Source organism: Anneissia japonica, unplaced genomic scaffold (genome assembly GCF_011630105.1).
Source record: "Anneissia japonica isolate Jap-2015-1 unplaced genomic scaffold, ASM1163010v1 scaffold2326_len296723_cov167, whole genome shotgun sequence".
Classification (NCBI taxonomy): Eukaryota; Metazoa; Echinodermata; class Crinoidea; order Comatulida; family Comatulidae; genus Anneissia; species Anneissia japonica.
The window spans coordinates 120,923-142,251 of NW_022697846.1; the positions used below are offsets into that span (position 1 = coordinate 120,923).

A 21,329-nucleotide genomic window follows, 5' to 3' on the forward strand; every position below is an offset into this window, starting at 1 on the left:
CTCTCCTCCCCCCCCCCGGGCAGGTTCCGCGCCTGAAATCCCGATCCAAATGATGTGCAAGGCCTTTACCTTACTGTTTTTCTTAAGCTCTACAAAGCAGGGGTGGGCATAAAAACTTTGCAATTTCCAGTGTGCTTGCAAAAATCTCTTTTATACCCCTTTATTCTCAGTTTTAATTACTCTTACAGATGGTTGGTATCGGGCCGTAAAAATCCAGGTGTTTTTAACCATAGTTGGCTTTGCCCACCTGTGCTCTAAAGGGTAGTGTGCCCCTCTAACCTAGTAATAGATTTGCTAGAGTATCCCTAACCTAGTAATAGACTTGCTAGAGTATCCCTATCCTAGTAATAGACTTGCTAGAGTATCCCTATCCTAGTAATAGACTTGCTAGAGTATCCCTAACCTAGTAATAGACTTGCTAGAGTATCCCTAACCTAGTAATAGACTTGCTAACTCTTCTTATGCGTAACAAATTGAACAAACTTACCTTACAAACGTAACCAGTAAATATCTTAGTGTAACTTTTACTTCAATACTTGATTTGGGATTGCACATTTTTAACAATAAATCCAACGCATCTCGGATACTTGGCTTTACTTTCAGACTAGTCTGCTAGCGTGACCCGTATATCATATCAAAACTGTACAAGGCTTTAGTCCGGTGAAATTAATTGAATGTGGCGTACCTGCTTGGTCTGCCCACCAAAGAGATCATAATTATTACTTCTCTTGAAGCAATCCAATGCAGAATTACATGGGCGTCTGTTTCATGTGATATCCCATACACAAGTCTTGTTATCACACGTTTAACATCTGTTGAACAACCGTTTTGAATATATCTGGTTGGCTTTTGTTGCAAAACGTCTTTGTAATTTACACTCAATTCCTCCACAAGATTTTATCCATTTTAATACTATACACACTGACCATCTTAAATTTATACACTTATGTTAATACTGTAGTTCCGAGAGTTTGGGATAAACTTGCTGTTGATGTCCGAGATGAACTTCTTTTTTAGAACTGATTCTTTTATCAAAACTTTAAAACTATTTTATGCCAAGTATTATTTCGATTTTAATTTTTTTGTAAATTGAACTTTTTTATCATTAGTTTTTCGCTGCAATTCTTGAATTTCAATTTTTATTGTATTACTAATGATGTAATCTTATTAACTTTTGACTAATTTTATTAATGATTTTGTACATATATATTTTTAAATATATTTCATTGATATTTTACTTGATTATTTTATGCTAATTGCATTGGCATCGGAGAGCCAAGACAGTGAATCAGTTCACTTTTTGGCAATCCTGTCTCGCCAACTGAGCATTGTTTTTTGCTCACTGTTCTTTTGTGTTTGTCAATTTTAATGTTCTTTGGACGAAATAAATAAAATGAAATGAAAGGTAGGTGAGTGAAAGTAATACGAGTTAGAACACTTTGCTTTGTGTGAGATCAAATAGTAAAATTCCAACACCAGGAGCGGATCCAAATTTTTTTTAAACTGGGGGAGGGGAGGGGGAGCATATTTTCAGAATAGATAAGCGAGTACAGCTTATTTTAATATATAACACTAATATGCATTAAAATTTTGTGGATCTGCACTTGTGGAGATACTGAACTTAACTGACGATCTTCTCCTGCCTTATAGAGTTTGAGACGAGAAAAAAAAAAACTTTCCTGAAATTCAAAGTTTAGATATAAAAGCTTTATTCAATCAAATTTAACAACTACACAAAGTTTAGATCTCTGAACCACCTGCATCAAACGGTTATCCAACAGCTGATGGGATACGTACATACGGGTACACTCACATGTATTCCACTCATGCCCCCAATGACTTGCAGCACAAAATTAATCAACTGACATTGTGACTGGCCACTCACACCTACCAAGGACCACATAAGGAAAGTCACAATTACTGATGCCCACAACATGCAGTGCAAATAGGACATCTGTATAGAGGATCCATGAGTTTACATCTAGATCTGCTTTTAAACAAGAGGAGTATCTTCTTAAATCAATATGAATTTTAATAAGGTGGTTTTTCATTGGTATTCCAACGCGTTTCGCATTTTTCCATATGAAAAGCAAGTTTATCCTACCTACAATATAAAATATACATGTTACGCATATAACTATACATGTTACGCATATAACTAAATGTGGAATATTATCATATTGTACATAATTGGCTAGAATTCGGTACAGCGCTACCAACGAAAAAACAAGGCTCACTTGGCTCGCTAGCCGCGCTGTTCTGAAGATTACAATAAGAAAATAATACTGCCTGACGAACAGACTGATGATTGCAAAAGTAATTAAATTCTGTGCTTATAATATTTAAGTGGAGGAAGAATATAATTTGGGTTAAGAACAGGAGGCGAGAAAAAAGGCGGAAAGTGAGGCATAAAAGCATAGATTACCCATATTTATCCACAGTGAGATGCAACAATATAAAACTTAAGCAATGAACAATGAAAAACAATTATCTGAAATAGTGGTTCGAAAAGGTAAAAAATTTAAATGAAAACAACTTCACCTCATCATGATATATTAATTGCAAACAAATTAAATCTAATATTTAAGTCATTTATTAAAATAAAAAATGTACATACAATTTGTTCTTCCAGATTTTGTTGTACACCAAAGCAGAGTTTTTGCCTCATACACTTCATTTGACTCGGACAGTCTTCTTTGGTGTTAATTCTCAGGGAATGTTTTTATTACAATCACCAGTATTTAATTGCTTTTTCTGGGTTATCAACAATTACAATATTAGCCACAATCATTATCTTCCATAAACCTGTTATATAAATATATCAACAATTTTAATTAATTGTATCTCTTACATCCATTCACTGTAAATCATTTTTATTTTGCCTGGTTTTTTAGTGTAAAAAAACACTTTTAATATCACGAAGGTCCTATGCCCTCTATACACAAGCTAACGTTTGCTATTTTTTGACAGCTTGCATCTTCCTATTGAGGTGGTACTCTCATATTTTTCAGTGAACAGGGTCAGCAAATTCATCCTAATGCTAGATGAGAATGTAAAAATCCTGAACACTTCATCCCAGTGATTGGCTAGGATGCAGCCTCAATTATACATAGACATGCTTGCTCACTGTTCAATTGTACTTATGCCTGCTACACATGAACACATGTGAGATTATTACATGTGATTACCACATACTTAACTGTCACATTAACATTATGTTACAATCACATCATCATGTGACTACACATGAACACATGTGTGATTATCATGTAAACATCTAATACTATCACATAATACATATACTGTATGACAATCTCATCCTGTATATACATGACTATCACATGCTCATGTGTGACTATCACATGAACAGATGGGACCATCACATGTGTGACTGCCAATTCAAAATCGTTCTAATCATAATTCATGCAGTGAGTTCGAGCATGTAGCTTCTTGCCAGCAATCTCTGCTCCTCTAACCCATAATCCTCGGGCATTGGCAACTTGCCAACATGATGGGCCAGTAATCGAGAAGGGATTCTGTCGCTATCATCAGTTGATTCATTCTGCAAATTAAATATTGATAATCAATCGCATTAATCCATGTAACAAATATTGGAAAAATGATTCAGCATTTACACTAATAAATATTCAATGATACACATGAATTATTTATTATTAACTAATGAATTATTCATGATATATATGTGCAAATGGACAGTTATAAATTATCCATATCTAAAGTCAATCATCAATCATTTCATTTTCATCAATGAATACAAAGCAATACAAATCGATTATTCATTAGAAAACCTAAATGAAAAAATCAGATGTTTGAGGAAGATGAATATATTTTTTGGTATTAAATATCTTGAGTGTTGGTAAATAATGGAAAAAACTGAAAAACTCCACAAGAATTTAATCAAGAAATTAAAAAGCTCATTAAAACAATTATTATTTTACTGATTCAACCAAGTGTCTAGACACCTCCTGGAATCCAAAGTTGAAAAAAAGCCTCTTTTAAGGGTTGGTTGAAAGAGCTTTCTTGAAGTGGAGTCCTTCTGGTAGAAAATTGGGCAGCATACTAAAAGACAATCCTTTACTCTTTTTCAAAGAGTGTACTGCACTCTTGAACATACGCAAGGGCAACATTGAACATTAGACGAACAGCTTGAACAAGAATCCATAAAATGGGGAGGCTATTGGAACTTGCAATTTAGCTCTCCAGTTGAAACAAGGAGAACAGCAGATGGTCTTAAACAGGGTACTAAAGTTATGCAAAGAACTACATGATTTAGTGGCTACTATCATATTAGATGAATGAGCCAAGCTGTTCTTATCTTTATGCCATAAGGCATAGTTACCAAAGACATATGTACATTGGAAATATACCTGTAGACGTAGCACCACTTTCATCATGTTGGCCAATTTTTTAGACATCTCAGACCGGCACAGACGATCCTTCGCCGACCTGCACTGCAGGCTGACGACTCGACTACACAGTGAGGCAAGTTGAGGATGCAGCTTCTCTAGATCAAACGCACTACCGCCGCCATGTTGGAGCTCATGTAGTTTTTCGAGTATTAGGATAAAATCAAGAAAAACTAGTCCGTTAGTGCTCCAATCCTGAATGGAACTGGACCTATCGTCAGGAGAAAGTTCACACAGAAACTCCTTTAAGTAGGTAAAGTTTTCTGTAAAATAGAAAATGGATTTATATTTTAGTTTATTGATAATAATCATAAAAATATTCATAAAATGAATAATTACAACACCAATATTACTAATAATAAAAACAAAATTAATAATATTAAGTACTTCAAAAGTAATACAAATTATTAATTGAAAATTAAATTTAGCTTCTTTATACTTGCAGTTGCGTGTCTAGGAACCCTAAAATTGCGGGAGGCTGACGGGGGCACAAAGTGGTGAAGTGGAGGTAGGATTGATGATTAGGTGAGGGGGAACTAGCTCACAAAATAAAATGATAAATAAATGACTTGAGCATGATCCTTTGGGGGTGACTGGGGGAAGTATTTTAGGGGGGGGGAAAGAGTGCACCCCTCCCCATAGGTACACCACTGTATACTTGGTAACCTGTTCTGTAAAAACTCCCATTTATTCCACAATTAAGTTCTACTTATGATTTATAACCTAAGACTCATATTCAGGCTAATGATGTGAAGTTGTTTTTAAGTAGCGAGAAAAAATCACACAAATTGAGCCCAGGACCATGGGAATGAAAATCAAGCATCTTAACCACCAAAACCATTCAATTCCACTCTAACAATACCATAGCACACTAATCTCAATGCCATTGTCAATAATAAGGGAAGGGCTGCTAAGACGAAATTCAAAAGGAAAAAACAGCTTAAGTCAAAAATGGTAAACGCTTCTACTACTATTTTCTAAAACATAAGAACCTGAAATTTGTTTAATTATTGAAGCCTCAACTCTTGAAAATGAAGGTTATAAACTTCAGATCTATGCTACAAATTCACTACAAAACCTTTTTCGATTATTACAGTACTTGAAAAAGGTTGTTACCATCGATAAACGCATCGGCAGCGAGTTGACACATGACTATCTTATGACACTCGTTCCAGCAGCCAGCCTTCAGAAGATGGTACGCATGGTCATGGTGGCGCCCTTCGTACTTCGCCCGCAGAGCCTACAAATTAAAGTAATAAATGTACATTTTCACGCAACAGCAACTCATTATTAAAACTATGCACTTCTTTGTAAAGAAAACCAATAAAAATATATACACTATCACATTTTTTGTTTAAAAAGCCCTTTTTAAAATAGACTTTTCGGTTCACCATGTATATTGTCAGTTGATCTGTTTGTATAATTCGCATTTATAAAGTTACCCCGCATAGGAAGAATATCCAGGTTGTTTTTGTTGAGCTAAAAGCTGAATGCGGTATTGTGCATAATGAAAACTCCATCACAATTGCAAATTGTGCATGACTAATTCTGCAGCAAACGTCCAAGGAAAAATGAAGCACAAGGAAGAAGATGCTATATATTTCATTTCATTTATTTATTTGACGTCAAATGGTCCAGGAGTTGCATCAGCAACAATGCACCATAACACGAATGTGTCTGCAACCCCTGTACAAACAACAGATTACATTGTTAAAATTCAGATATTTACATATTCAATAAAAAACAATTCAAAGACCAACAAATAGAAAGGTCCAGTAAAATAGAAGCGAATAAAATGATGAATAAAATATGATTATAAAAAAAAAATCGCATTAAAAACAACTGATTGTAAAGTACCTTAGCTTCATGTAACCATCTTGCTGGTACCTGCAACTCCTCCAGAAGGAAACGTTCTTTCCTGCTCGTTTCTTCGCTTCTTTTTAAGGTACACTGACGACATAACAACTTCTTGACAGATAGCTCGCGCCTGAAAATAAACAAGTGAGATAGATGACATGTTTTTATAAAAGCCTTTAGCTCTGTCCACACTATCAAATTTTCATTAACAAAAAAACTGTTGTATGCCCATATATAGTCATGATGTGCCTATATATGGTCATGATGTGCCTATATATGGTCATGATGTGCCTATATATGGTCATGATGTGCCTGTATATGGTCATGATGTGATGTCATCATGACCATATTTAGGCATGTCATATGTTTTTTCAAATAAAATGTTACAGTCTGGACAAGGCTTACGGACCTTTCTCAGAATGTTTCCATCTCTCTTATCAATCATTTATCAACCGCATTGTGGTACAATATAGCCTGGTTCTCACAAGAGCCCTAGTATCCAGATCAGTTGCTAACCGTTAGCGGTATCCGGATACCGCTAACGGTTAGCAAGCGCTATCGGTTAGCACGTTGAGCTCGTTTCTATCATCAACCAATCACACGTACGCGTTTACAATTTCCAGTTTCTTATTGGCCAGTGATTCGATCATCATATTCTTGGTACCCGGATCGGGATCTTCTCGTATGGACGCACGGCAGCTAACGGTTAGCAAGATCCCGATCATGATAACCGTTAGCTGCCGTGTGAGAACATAGCATAAGTCTGGCCATGGAACCTATTACCTAGTGTAGCTTCAAAGGCCTTGTTTAACCTTTGTCCACACTATCAAATTTTATGTCACAAAAAAATGTGATATGCCCATATTTGGGTGTAATATGACATCATCAAGCCCATATATGAGCACATCACACAAAATCGTCACATAAATAGTGCGGACAGAGTTTAAGGTCTGTCCACATTATCAAATCTTACCCACACATGGGCACATCAAGCAAATTTTTATAGTGTGGAAAAAATTTTAGGGTTTGAAAATAATACAAGTCATCTAAGTTGCAACTCTACTCACCTCCGATCGCTTGGAATGTGTAGTAGTACGAACACAGCCCAATGCCACAGTCCAAGCGCTTCAAGTTGAGCGGCGTAGCTCGTGTGCAACGTACACATATCCTGCTGCGATATATGTGAGTAGTGTAGAGCTTCCAAGACTTGCGATAAATGCCAACTAAAAAAAAAAACATTAATAATTTTAAGAAGTTACTGTCATCTGAAAATGTAAAAAAATAACAAATAATTCAAATTGACGGCAAATCAACATGCATGGAGAATCCCCAAATTAGTTCGTATGTACATGTAATGTATTTTGTAAAGTTAACAAAGCAGTAACAAACAACCTTGCTCAAGTTGTATGTTTTCATGGCCCGAGTAGAGTGAAAAGAAAAAAAAAAAAAGAAAAGTTAACACAGTGATTTAGTTATATATTGAATGATTCAAATACATACCAACTTAAATGACATTTATTAACAAACAGTAATAGAATTCAGCACCTATTTACCGACAACAAAACTCCTTGGTCAATGCGACCCAATTCTGGGGTTTCCCATGTGCGTTGATTTGAAAAAAATTCAGCAACACTATTTACTGAAATTAGGTCTCACCTTAGTCTGTAGTCCATCGGATAGCATGTGTAAGATGTAGGCGCTAGCGTACTGTCCATACGATGCGATTTGATGCTATAGATCTTCAGTAAATGATAGCAGGTATCCGTCACCAAGTCTTCGCAATCCTCAGTGTTATCAACCACATACGAATGTTTATCCTCGATGTATGATGGGCGCGGCGGATTACAGTAGTGACCCAGATCGGTATTTCCCTGAAAACAAAAAAGATAGATTCTTTGAAAATTGAAAGTTCAACCAGAAAATCGGATATATTTTTTGTCAAATATATGATACACGTAGGCTGCCGGCACCTTGACCTCTGACGATTAGTGCCAAAAATTACTTACAAAAACGTGATGCAATAATGACAAAATTATTATTATTGTTTACATATTTAAACTGGACTCTAGAACTAGGCTTGTGTATATATTGTGTCTATTTAACATATTTGAACCTTTGTCAATCTAAAGTCGATGGTATGTCTTGGTCCCCGACCTTTTTATGTTCACTTGGATAGGCTTATCTTCATAAGACTTCAATGAATGGATAACTTGTTTGAAGCAAGAAACCAAGTTGTCTTTACCAAGTACCACTCTTCTATTTTATTCGTGTGGGAAACTTTACAATAAGGTTACAATGAGTATATACACCACACCACAAAACTTAAATACTTCAATAAAAACTGCACTAAGAAACACATACTCTGTGTAGTATAAAGCATATAAAACCCTAGAAAATCGACGAGCAAAATATAAAACCCACAAAATAAATCGTAAAAATATCAAAATTTGTTAAAAATTTTACAATTTTGCAGAAACTAAAATATTTAATTGACTATAAAAACATAATTTTAAAAATAGAGATTAAGCCTATTGCTGTATTCATATTGTGCTGTAATATTCTGTATTGTATTAAATAAATCAGTAGTGATGCTGAGTGAGATACTTACCTGGATAAATCAATAAATGCCTAAGTTTCCTTTGGAACTTACCCCTCGAGAAAAGAAAAATAATGGACGCGCCCTAGCTAGCCTATATACGCCCTGCGTGAATAAACAATATCCTTGTTTCCTTCTCACTTTTGTCTATTATAGACGTGTGTTTGTAGTGTTTCCCGTAGCCATGTCCTTGCGGAAGCCTACCCGTTCGATTTGTGGTGGGCTTAGGGCTAGCCTACGCAATGATAAGCACCCTGGTTGCCCGGCGTGTCACTCTTGCGGGCAGGGCGCGCCGTGTGATATTTGCAAGGCCTGGACTCCTGCAAGGTTCCGGGTTGCTGTGCTTTGGTTGAAAGTAAGTTGAACAAAATTTGTATGAAATTCATTATTATTATCGTTATTTATAGCATTTTCATTGATTTTTTACAATTCCATGTATGCATGCAGAGAAAAAGCAATCACATTGCTAATTAGACATTTACGCCAATGCTTGGTATTTGAAGTTCCAGCTAGCTGAAAGATTTTTAGGTTAAAGGGCATGCTGGACATATATGGTCAATAATCACCCTACCTTGACCCCCTTTTCATATTCTGCCAGTGCTTCAGAAATGGATGCAGTTGGAGCACAATAGTACCTGCAAAATATAACAATTACAACATTTCATCAAACTGTACAGTACATTTTGAATGATTTAAAATAAAATATACTTAAAGGTAAAAAGAGTTTTTTTTTCATTACATCTATTCAGATCTATCTTTAATTAGTTTACAAGATAAAGTTTGGTTTCCAGGCTGTAATTTATTATCACAAGCACAATTTTGAAATGAAATGAGACGTTGTGTGTTGACGTTTTTTTTAAAAGCGACCTAGAAAGATGATATTTTTTTCTAGTGGGGATAGCGCAAAAGTACTATATCTTTGGTTACAGTAGCTTTCACTAACATCACTCATCAAGGGGAAAAATCATAATGGCCTATATCTATCTTCATAAAAAATTGCCAAAAAACAACTTTAAAGTTGATTCTATTACTAATGACATATCAAAAATCCCCTCTAGAAAAAAATATCATCTTTCTAGGTCCTTTTTAAGTGTAAACAAGGAAACCGATGCAAACAAGTTCCAACACTTATCACTGATTATCTTACCACAAATGAATGGCTAACGCTCTCTTCCAATCCATTTCTTCGCATGTGTTGATAACACCAACGGATGAGGGCCACACAAGCTGCCCGCCTAGCATTGCATAAACAGACAAATGCTCCTTGCTGATGTAACAGTCAGCCTAAAAAAAATACAATAAACATCACTTTAATTCTTTGTTTACTTTTTTCTTTGGTGTTAAAACACACCAATGACAACCCATGATAGTCATTTCAGCCTCTAGCTAGCGTGCAATGATGGAATGAGCTAAATGCCAAAGTTCATACTACATTCGTTTTAAACTCATATCTTATAATTTTAATGTATATATTATAAATATTATGTTAATTATATTGATATTATTTTGATATAAATTAATTTGCCATTTAAACTGAAGGCACTATATAAATCTATCATTATGACTGTCGTCATCAATATCATTATCATCGTTATTATTATTCTTACTTTCACTTGATTCCAGTACTTCAGTTGCTCAGTGATTAACTGCTTTGTTCTTTCACAACCTTCTGCCTGAGAGGTCAACATGGCTAGCCTATGTTCCCCAGCCTCTTGGGCCAGTTTGCTAGCCTCTGCAACCAGACCACCACTGAGTAAGGCCAAAACACCACGTACATTGCCATTCTCCTGATTATATAAACACAAACAAAAAAAAATTCTTAAAAAAACTTGTTTTCTTTCAGCCTTTACTCTCAACCTTGAGGTCAGGGTTCAAAATCTCACTCGGAAAGACAATATACAAAATAAAATCACACTCGATAATATCCTGAAATACTACTGGATTATTTTCAACTTGCCTGATATTTATAGTCTTGTACTTCTTTTCTGACCTGCTTACTCACTGCTGATACAAACCACTGGGTCACAGCACGTCTTCTGGCTTTCTGTCTTGCATATCCATCAGGGGTCATGTCTACAACATACAGTTGTAAAAGTTTAAAAAGGTGTTTGGTGTGGCGGAATTATGTGAGAGCAGCAATTTTTCAAGATGCCTATTTGATCATTTATAGTACATGTGTATGTAAGTGTGTTTATGTATATGTATGTTTTCAAGTCTGTGAAGATTTTATTCTTTTTTGGGAATACACATACAAAGAAGATGGACAGATAGGTTAGGTTTAATTATTTCAAATTAACAAGACATTTTGGAGACTTAGAAAATGAATCACTCAGAGCTTAAGCCTCTTCTTCACGGAATACTAATAAGAATGACATGACCTACCTTCCTCATTTTCATCAACATCTGGTAGGCGGCCCCAGAGGGCGACACACAAATCCCAAATACTTTTAGTATGCTCAAGCTCTCCAACATCTTTGGATAGATTTTTATGCAAATCTACAGCAGAAACCTTTGAATATTCATGAAGTGCTGTGACCCCAGGCTCGGGGGCAAATGCTGGACAGGTGGAACTGTTGTTTGACCTGACACTATTTTTGAGCTGGACAATCAGAGAACGTTCATGTAAATCCTATTTAGAAGGAAAAATATCTCAATTAGAATTACTCCTTTTATGTAAGCAAGTTTATGACAAAGGTTTAAGTTTAGAAGGTCCTTAAAAATCCAGTAATTCTTGTCAATACGTACTAATATCTTATTGTCTTTTGGTTTCAAATGTTCACCAACATGAACTCTTTCGATGGAAACACTAAACGGAGATGACGTCATTTGCTGCTGCTCTGATAAGCCTGATAGATAACCAAATCCGACTGGCTCCACCTTAGGCACTGTCCAATTAAAAAACATTTTCTAAAATTATTTATGGTATAGAAAGTCCAATATTGAAGATTTTGTTAAAACTTCATATACAAGTAGAATACATAATACTACCTAAGTATTTGAGATAACCTTTAAATAATTCATCTCTTACATAAATTGCAAGATGTTAAACATATGGTAAATTGTTTACTAAAAAAACATCTGGGAATCTGTTTGAATAATATATTACAATTTAGTGGAAGAGCATCATCGTTAATAATTTGTTCTTTTTTAATTGCAATCTACACTGATGTTTTTTACACCTGTGGCAATAATTGTACTTAATTCATTATAAATGGCAACAATATTAATGTGATCAGAGATAATGAAACTTTGCCAGCAAATTGAATGTCCATAATAAACATACATGCATTTAATAAAAATTTCCTAACTCCATGAAACAAAAATTTTAAGCAATAAGCTGTAAAAAAAATGATTGAAGCAACTACACTAACCATGAATATAATGAATTTCATTTATGTAGCAATTTTTTTTCTTGCTAAAAGGTGCACCCTGTATTTATAAAATAACACGGCCCTTGTAAAAAGTCATAATATAATTGCCATAAATTACTCTCCAGAACAAGCATACCAAAACATACATATTTCTTCTTAAATAATCACCCCTTCACTATAAAAAAAAATTCAAACAATGTTCTTGATAGAAATGTGTTTTTGATTTCCATTTCTCACAATATGAAAAATATTTACAGGTATATATATCATCACTCTACATAAAAAAGTCTTTCTTTAATAAATTCTTCTCAAAATTTTTTGGAGCATTTGTTTACATAAATACAGAAATGCTTCATAAAAACAGAGTAATGTTGTGATAACTAAACGCCTTTAATGCTCACCTTTGACCTTTTGACCTAATGGCTTGCCAGAATGAACCAGTGTCCAATTTGGCCCGAAATTTGCTCTAAATGACCGGCCCATCATGAGCGATGCATCTGAACAGTAATTTGACTTGCCACTGACAACCGAGTCTTTTAACGGGACTAGCATGGGCTGCCGTCTTGCTCCGACAAGCCTAGGGCCTTTCTCGTCAGGTAGGTAGCCGCTCGGTATTCGTAAGGATTGTGGAAGGGGCGGTAACAATGGTTGAACAGGGTACTTGGAAGTCGCAAACAGACCTACAGAAAAAAAGCTTACAATTATGTTTTTGAAGTTTATATGAAATGTATATTGCAGTGTGGGCCGAGAATAAATCATTACAATTACTAAACTATTTAAGAATTTATTAATAATCATCAAACTAATTGTTAAACTTAATTAAACTAAACTAAAACCAAAAATGTTGGATTGGACATTTGTACATTTGTTTTTGGTTTATTTTCTTCTCTGTTGTTGTTAAGCGCCTTGAGGTTGTGACAATGTGGGGCGCTATATAAATACAGAATCATTATTATTTATTATCATATAAAATGCCCATTTTTATTGTGAGTGTATTTCATCATTCCAAGAGCAATTATGATTATCTTAAACAGTGAAAGTTTATATATATATATATATACCTGGAATAAATGAATCTCGTTTGTATCTTTCCTCCTTAATAGTGTCATAAGAGGGTGACATTTGTCCATTGATGAACTTAGCAGGACTGGAGGGCTGCACAGGTTTAACGAACCTTGATCGATAGCCAAAGCCTGCGGTAATAAACAAAGCATGCTAATTAATTTCTTATATAATAAATAAATCAATCTTATTAACTTCAAACATTTTTGGGCTCTTACTTTCTAAGGTAATATAATTTGTAGTAGAATAAAGCTTTCTATCAAAACATCACCATTATTTCAGCACATTTTAAGATTAATCTCAAAGGATTACTTAAGTGTTCAAAGCATTGGATTTTAAAACTAGATATATATATATATATAATATATTATATATATACGACTATATACTATCATGGGGGAAATGATAACAATGGAAAGGGTTAGAAATAATACCTTAAGGCAAAAATACTGCCGCTAAGGGGAAATTTTAACAACGTTAAGAAGAAATATAGACATATATGTATATATATATAAATCAAGATAGCCATTTTAAATATAATGCATTATACAAACCTTTGTCATCATTATTGGGCTCTTCCACTTTAGGTAAAGGAGAGTGCAGAAATAAACCAGATTTTGGTGCATCTAAAATAAAACAAATCATTAATTATTTTACTGATATACTTCTGGTCTAATGATGTTTAACCAGAACATACAAAAAAGATCTACTCCTAGAGCTCTTCATCGGAGCTAAAAACTACTACAAACACAGCATACCATAGCCATTAATGCCGTTATCCATTTGACGTCCTGAACTGTCGTCATCATCATCATCCATGGCAAAGAAGGATGCCTTCATCACCTGCATCCGGTGAGTACTGATGCCTAAGGTGTTGGCAAGGTCTGATGTAGTCACAGGTTCCAAGACCTCCTCAACCTTCTCTGGTTCAGCAGGAGGCACTGCAAATAAAAGATAAATCATAAACCAAAATACATTCGTTGGGATGATCCATAACAATTTAATAGACGTTCACTAAGCTCACTTTTTGATTACCATAGTTGATCATTTTCAGAATATATTTGACAATATTTATGGCAATAAATTATTTTCTGCTGTCCCCTCTGGAATGCCCAACCCATTTAAAAACAAACTCTACAACACTCTCTCAAAGAATTTCTTAAAATCTATACATTCAACCAGTGGAGACAACAGGATTTAATACTCAATAGGTGGGAGGGGGGTGTCTAGCATAAATGTTCAATATATAAATACCGTGGCACTTACATATTTTTCTTATGGCTTCAACTCAGTGTTATTAAATCAGCATTTACTTGAAAGATGCACTTTTTTTTATCAGTTTCTCTTAACATCAAAATTCCAGCCAAGGCTGAATTACATGGTATGCAATAGATATTAAAAAGTTTCAAACCAATCATTAGCATAAGAATTGAAAAATTGAAGTAAAAGTAACATTTGTTGCAATGTCAGTATTATATAATTTGTGAGAGATCGGTAATTATATAGTATTCCAAAATACAAAACATTGAAGCACTTTACGTACATACTCTCAATTAACTTAGCGCTCTGACATTATTCAAATAAAATATATCTATTAAATGTTACAATGTTTATTTGAGGGCTGCTCTCGGTGAAAGAAAAAAAAATCATGTTTGGTGCAGTGCTTATTCAGAAATGTTCTTAAATTGGAACATGTAGGCTGTGGAGTAGAATTGGACTCAGTTGTAAAAACAAAACCTTGTTTTTACATCCTTTCATCTGGAAATTCTGAAATTAGAAGGTTATTAGGCAAATGTTGCACAAGCAGTGACATCAGAAGGCCAAGGTTTATGGGTCAGCAACTTTATTTTGCCCAAACATGTAAGTATTTCCCTGTTTGGAATATTCTGCACATACTCTTATCCTGAACGTCAAGACATTCTAAACAAAGAACAGTTCTTTTCAGAACTATCTAGAACTATCTACATGGTGTACTGCAAGCATTAATATATATTATTACTTCGCCATGCAAACCTTCCAACAAAACATTATTTTTATTGTAATATAATCCTAGGTCAAATTCTAAGGTTCATTGATCAATCAGCCCATACAATTTGGTTGGGATAATCCTTAATCACATGGATAAAATATATGGATTACATCTTAACTACTACGATAGAACTCCACAATAACAGAGATAATGGAAATAACAGGGAAATAAATCGGGGTATGTAAGTTTGTAATAATATAAAGGAATTAGCATACGGTTCAACAGGATACCGGGCTCTATCTTTATTTTCCCTTTAACAATAGACTACAACCATATAAAATATAATGAGCAAAGCAAGTGAAGAAAAGAAACAATGGATGCCTAAAGTCTAAAGAAATTATTTCAATGTATTTTAAAAGTATCTAGGGTATTAAGGTAAGCCTTTAAGTAAACCTAGCAGTATAAAAATACTTTTCACTTATCCTGTCTTATATTCTTGGACATTTTTGTATATTGAAAAACGATATTAAGATAAACTATTTGTGAAAATGCACATACATAAATTATAAAATGTAAACTTTATTACGACAATACACAACATAATCAACAAAATACAAAAGCAACATATAATTTTTATATAATTATTAATTATGTAATCATTGTAATCATATTATACAAATATAATAACATAATAATCAACATTATAATTATAAAATTGTAAAAAAGTAACTATATCACAGCAGTTTTAGGTACAAAAATTTTAAAAAGTTATAATTTACAACATTCCACAACATACTTAAAATAAGATCACTCACCACTGAAAAGACGTTCATTTGTAAGGCCATCGCCTCCTAGGCCCCTAAAGGGTGTGTTATCCTCTGGATACTTCACGTCACTGTCGTCATGATCAATCCGCATCTGTTCCTCCTCCACTGCCGGCTCGCCGTTCATGGAAGGGGTTTGGCTTGGCTTCTTTGTCTGAAGCTGCTGTTTTAACTGCGGTTTTGGTGGCACGCTCTTTTTAGCAAACTTATATGGAGAAAGAGTTGTGAAGAATACATACATTGAATGGTATGACAATAATATTTTAAGATTCTTGGACTATATTTTCCAGCAGTAGCTTCAAACTTGGCGCGAGACTTTTTTGAACTGAAATGATGATAATGATGACTATGACGATGATGATGATTTAAAATTTTAAACATGCATGAATTTATATAGTACAAAGTGGTAACACAATGAACATAATTTTAAGTGAAAATGATGGCAACAATGATGGTAAGAAATACATTAATGATGATGATGATAAGGAAGATAATGAAGACGCCATTGATGATGAGGAGGTGGAGAATGAACATGTTTAAGATCATAAATGAAGACGAGGAGTATGATGATCATAATCATCATGATTAAGAAATTGATGATGATGATTATAAAGATATTGATGGTAATACAGGCAACAATGATAGTGAAGAAGATAGTGTAAACGATTATGCTTTTTTTTTATGATATTGATGATGAAGGTGATGATGATGATGGTTGAAGTGATGATGATGATGACAGTAATGAATACTACTGAGTTGATGATGCTAATAACTACTATGTCTACCTACCTGTTTGGTTTGTGGTTTCTGAGTTGTCTTCAACTTTTTTGGATCCTTGACTGTAGGGTCCTGCTCATCCTCATCACTATCTGACAACCCATACTTTGAGAAATGTTCAACCTAGAAAAATAAAGTAAAAAAAGAGCACATTCAGTAAGGAATTCATGAATTCCTATTTGACGTATTTTCGAGCGGTAAAGAAATGACTAGGAATCCCTCTTTGACATATAAAATACAAACACAGGTCACAATGTTGTAACGCAACTCTCAAATAAACTTTTATTCTGTATAAACTCCAACAAGAATCCGGTATCAAAATAACACAACATTCACATAAGCATGTGTTTCAAAAAAAGAGTACCCAGAAAGATAAAACTGTCAGCTTATACACCCTAGCTGTACAACTCCAGAGCATTCAAGAGCATTCGATATTGCCCAAGTTCCTCATTGGTCACCTTACATCATAATTAACCAATAGGTTTATTGCCTCTATAGTAACCAAGATTCCAGAAGCTTCCAAATATTACTCTTGGATTCTACATGGTGTCATGTGTTCCTATAATTACCAATGTGGTTTGCACTGTTTATTTTTCAATTAAATATTATTCTAGAATTATCTATGTAATAAATATGTTAAAATAAGTCAAGGAATGGTAATTTATTACAGGCACTCAATGAAATTATGCATAAAGAAAGTTCTTAAAATATTTATATCTACATAAAATTTGCACATATTTCTTATATGACTACGAACTCTCGTTTATTTAGATTTGTCATATCATGAAAACAGGTCATGTGATCAAAATGAGGCATGTTTTCAAGACCGAGATTGATTTTATATGATTTGTAGTCTCCTGCAGAAGTTCACTTGAACCAGTGGCGGCTCTAGGATATATTTTCTGGGGGACTTAAGCCCCTGCTTCCCCCTGCTGGCACTGCCACTGACTGGTCAATGCCGCTGACTGGTCAATGAAGTATATTTTGTTAGTCTTAAGACGGGCACTCATTGTGTCGTACTACTTACGGCCCTGTGAACGCTAGACGACAGGACTCTGTCAGCTGGAATTCGGGGGTCTGAAGGGGTCATCATTAAAACGATTTGTTGCCTGCGAGCTGTGGCATTGCACTCCCCATAGAATCTCGTCGGCCAAAGAAGCGTCAGAGAAGTGCTACCTGTCCTTTTACTGAAGAGATGTCGCATGATCAATATTTGTCAAGAACCGCAAGCCTTGTCTTGAGTTATAAGACAAGTCAAGAGTGATGAATTGATAGTTTACCTGAAACACCCAGGAACCAGTCTCTGGTCTGTATTCCATAAACTTCGCTCCCAGTTTCATCGTTGCTCTTTCCAATTTATCCTCATACCCAATGGTCGAAAGTCTCTCAGGATCCTATAGAAATAACAATATAGTAAAATAATGTCTTAAATTAAGAATCTGCATGTAAATTGAGTTGAATGAAGAACACCATAAACAAATACAATATTATATCATTGAGTTGTCTATACAATACTTCGAATACACATCCACTTATATAAATTATTTCACTACTTGTATTTTATCACTATCATATTCACTTTTATTACTACCACCAACAAACATCATTAACATCACCTACTGTAAATATATCTATTTATGGTTGTTGTCTCATATTACTTCCTCTGAAGACCCTCCAATTAAAGATCACCTTCAATTAAAGACTTTTCTGTAGTTCGAAATTAACACAATTTTTTTTTTTAACCTTATTATTCTAATCAGCAATCCAGAAATCGTCTCTTGACCTAGATGTGTATAAGAGACAGTGGTTGAAGTGATGATGATGATGAAACGATAAAAAAAAAATTGATCAATCCGTGCATTTGGGAGGGGTTCAGGTTTTTAAGCCGGACACTCACTGCATCGTACGACCAACACACATTTGCATCCTCCGAGCGATAGACAACGCAACATCCTCTGCTGATTGTCAGTGGCAATCTGAACGGATCTCATTAAATAGACGATCCGTTGGGTCTGCGTCTTTGCTTGCGTTCTTCGTCATAATATAATCATATTAAATTAAGTCTAATGAAGCTAAAGTTGACATCAAACCTAAAGCTAAATAAATAGACTTTAAATTGAGTGTTTACTTTTAAGTAAATTCAATAAAAAAAAAATGTTATAAAAATATTAATAACTAACCAACTTCATCTATATTCAATCCTTGAACATTGGTTTTACCAGGGAAAAAGACGCTACCATAGCCCTCTCTACCAATTGTAAAATCCTCCACCATACATGCCCCGGTCTCTTCCATAATATCAGCAAGCTGATCTAGGGGAGGGATACAGTAATATCCAGGGCGTCTGAGAACGATACCGGCTGGATGGGGGGGTGGGGTATTCTCATCCTCCTGAGAGACAAGTAACGATGACTGGTCGAGATCTGACAATGAGCTTTGATCGGCTGTTTGGTTGTTGTTGTTTCTTGAGGATCGTACACCAAGATGGTGTATAGTGCAGTTGGGGTCCTCAGTGTCTTGGGGTCTGTAAGAAATAATAATAATAATAATAATAATAATAATAATAATAATAATAATAATAATAATAATAATATAACAAATACAACTATAAACAAGGAATATATATCTTTTGAAATTCCAGATGTCCAGATTATCAAACTTGATTTGACAAAACACTTGACATACCTAAATATGGTCATGATAACATCACATCATGACCATATATAGGCACATCATGACTATATATGGGCATACAACAGTTTTCTGACAAAGATAATTTGACAGTCTGGACAGACATTTAGGGTCACTTTCTCGTCGGCTTTCCTACTACTACTAATGTTGTGTTGCTATATTCCTACGACTACTAATTATTTGCTGGGCTAAAATGGATGAAACTAGAATCACATGGATACAAAACAAACCCATTTTTTGTTCCATCATACCTAGATAAAAACATTTTTGTTGATATTGATTCAACTATGAAAACAAACATACAGGCCCAAGTTAAGCTTGCTAGCTAGGTCAATCTAATTTGTTACCCCTATCTACTATACAAGAAGGCCAGTGACATGGAGTGTATTTTCAATTAGGATGAAAATATTTGCATAAGTTTTTGTCCAACATATTTTACTTCCGTATTTCAACATTCAACAACTCTCTAGACAGCAACTATTTGCTATAAGTTTGGGTCCTTTAAAACTTGTTTTTCACTTTAAGTTGATGAGTTTACAAATCCAAGGTAAACACTATACACAAACACAAAAAATTGCTGACGACTGTAGGCGTTTCAAAGAAAACTCTAAAATGGTAGGAACCGATAGGAATATAATGCAGTCTTTGTAAATAATGACGCATGTGTGGTGTTGCGTAAAGTGTAAGTTTATCGGACATTTAGTATTACCATGGTGGCCTCTACTATATATAGTTACAGAAACTATTGATAGAATAAGTGACAATATTAATACTGTCAACTTTTTCTATATATAATTTTAGATACTATTTTTATAATAGATAATTGTGTTATCATCAACTGATTTATTGCAATTTATTTCTTGAAAAGATGATCTATACGTAATTCGTATGCAACATGATGCTGTCTACTATTTTGTTTGTATTTACATGTCATGGGAAAAATGTTTTATTAGAGCTATAGTAACTAACAGCAAGGTGTTCTTAGAATTCTTTTTTTAGTGCACTCATCATCCATGTAAGTTTTGTTCTTCCTCTTGGCTAATTGTCTGTATTTTCAAAAGTTGTATACTTTCACAATGCATTGTAAATTATTATTTTAAAAAATGAACAAAAAAAAAGAGGAAGACACAGAAAATGAGAGTAATGCTAGACTATTTTGCATAATTCTGTTAATGTAGTGGTGATTAAATATAAGTTCTATAAAATTAACTTTTTTTTAAATGGTTTTTAACAGAAATGATTAAATGCAAATGCAGCCTCTGTTTATAAAATATAGAGAGCCAAATGGAAGAACAATAATAATATTGAGAATCAGGCCTGAAAAAATGTCCATGAAAATTGTCTTGATAAAGTGCATCCAGCACCAAATACCCAACGATTTATTTTGAATCATTTCCCCTAAAAATGCCTTATAATAACTTTATAAATTATTATTATTATTATTTTATAAAAATTATTTGTTTTTTATTCAACACATTGTATAAGCACCGGGATCCAAATTTTGAATGTATTATGTTGTATTGTTGACAATTAAATATCCTTGTTTCCTTGATGATAACAAAAATAATAAATAACAATAACAATACTGTACTATATATTAATGCTTGCGGTACACCACGTAGATAGTTCTGAAATGAACTGTTGTTCTTGGTTAAAAAAAAGAATATCTCAATATTTCGATTGAGATCTTTCAATCACCTTCAGGAGAGTAATATCTGTGCTTAATCTGAGCAGATGTTACACAAATAATATCCT

At 34.2% G+C, this 21,329-nt stretch overlaps 1 protein-coding gene across 1 annotated transcript in view; it reads right to left on the reverse strand.

The window, feature by feature from the left end:
• Window positions 1-3,076: 3,076 nt before the first annotated feature.
• Window positions 3,077-21,329, reverse strand: part of LOC117102349 (nuclear pore complex protein Nup98-Nup96-like) — a 56,947-nt gene continuing 38,694 nt past the window's right edge. The window contains exons 18-38 of the mRNA XM_033242611.1: window positions 19,064-19,407; window positions 18,542-18,555; window positions 18,164-18,277; window positions 16,896-17,006; window positions 16,098-16,311; window positions 14,072-14,254; window positions 13,868-13,939; window positions 13,313-13,444; window positions 12,653-12,931; window positions 11,626-11,765; window positions 11,263-11,509; window positions 10,838-10,953; window positions 10,488-10,667; window positions 10,028-10,164; window positions 9,452-9,515; window positions 7,941-8,155; window positions 7,352-7,507; window positions 6,285-6,414; window positions 5,544-5,667; window positions 4,389-4,690; window positions 3,077-3,562 (exon numbers count right to left, since the gene is read on the reverse strand). Coding sequence (XP_033098502.1) covers window positions 3,422-3,562; window positions 4,389-4,690; window positions 5,544-5,667; window positions 6,285-6,414; window positions 7,352-7,507; window positions 7,941-8,155; window positions 9,452-9,515; window positions 10,028-10,164; window positions 10,488-10,667; window positions 10,838-10,953; window positions 11,263-11,509; window positions 11,626-11,765; window positions 12,653-12,931; window positions 13,313-13,444; window positions 13,868-13,939; window positions 14,072-14,254; window positions 16,098-16,311; window positions 16,896-17,006; window positions 18,164-18,277; window positions 18,542-18,555; window positions 19,064-19,407 — 3,415 coding nt within the window. The 3' untranslated portion in view covers window positions 3,077-3,421. The remainder of the gene's footprint in view (window positions 3,563-4,388; window positions 4,691-5,543; window positions 5,668-6,284; window positions 6,415-7,351; window positions 7,508-7,940; window positions 8,156-9,451; window positions 9,516-10,027; window positions 10,165-10,487; window positions 10,668-10,837; window positions 10,954-11,262; window positions 11,510-11,625; window positions 11,766-12,652; window positions 12,932-13,312; window positions 13,445-13,867; window positions 13,940-14,071; window positions 14,255-16,097; window positions 16,312-16,895; window positions 17,007-18,163; window positions 18,278-18,541; window positions 18,556-19,063; window positions 19,408-21,329) is intronic.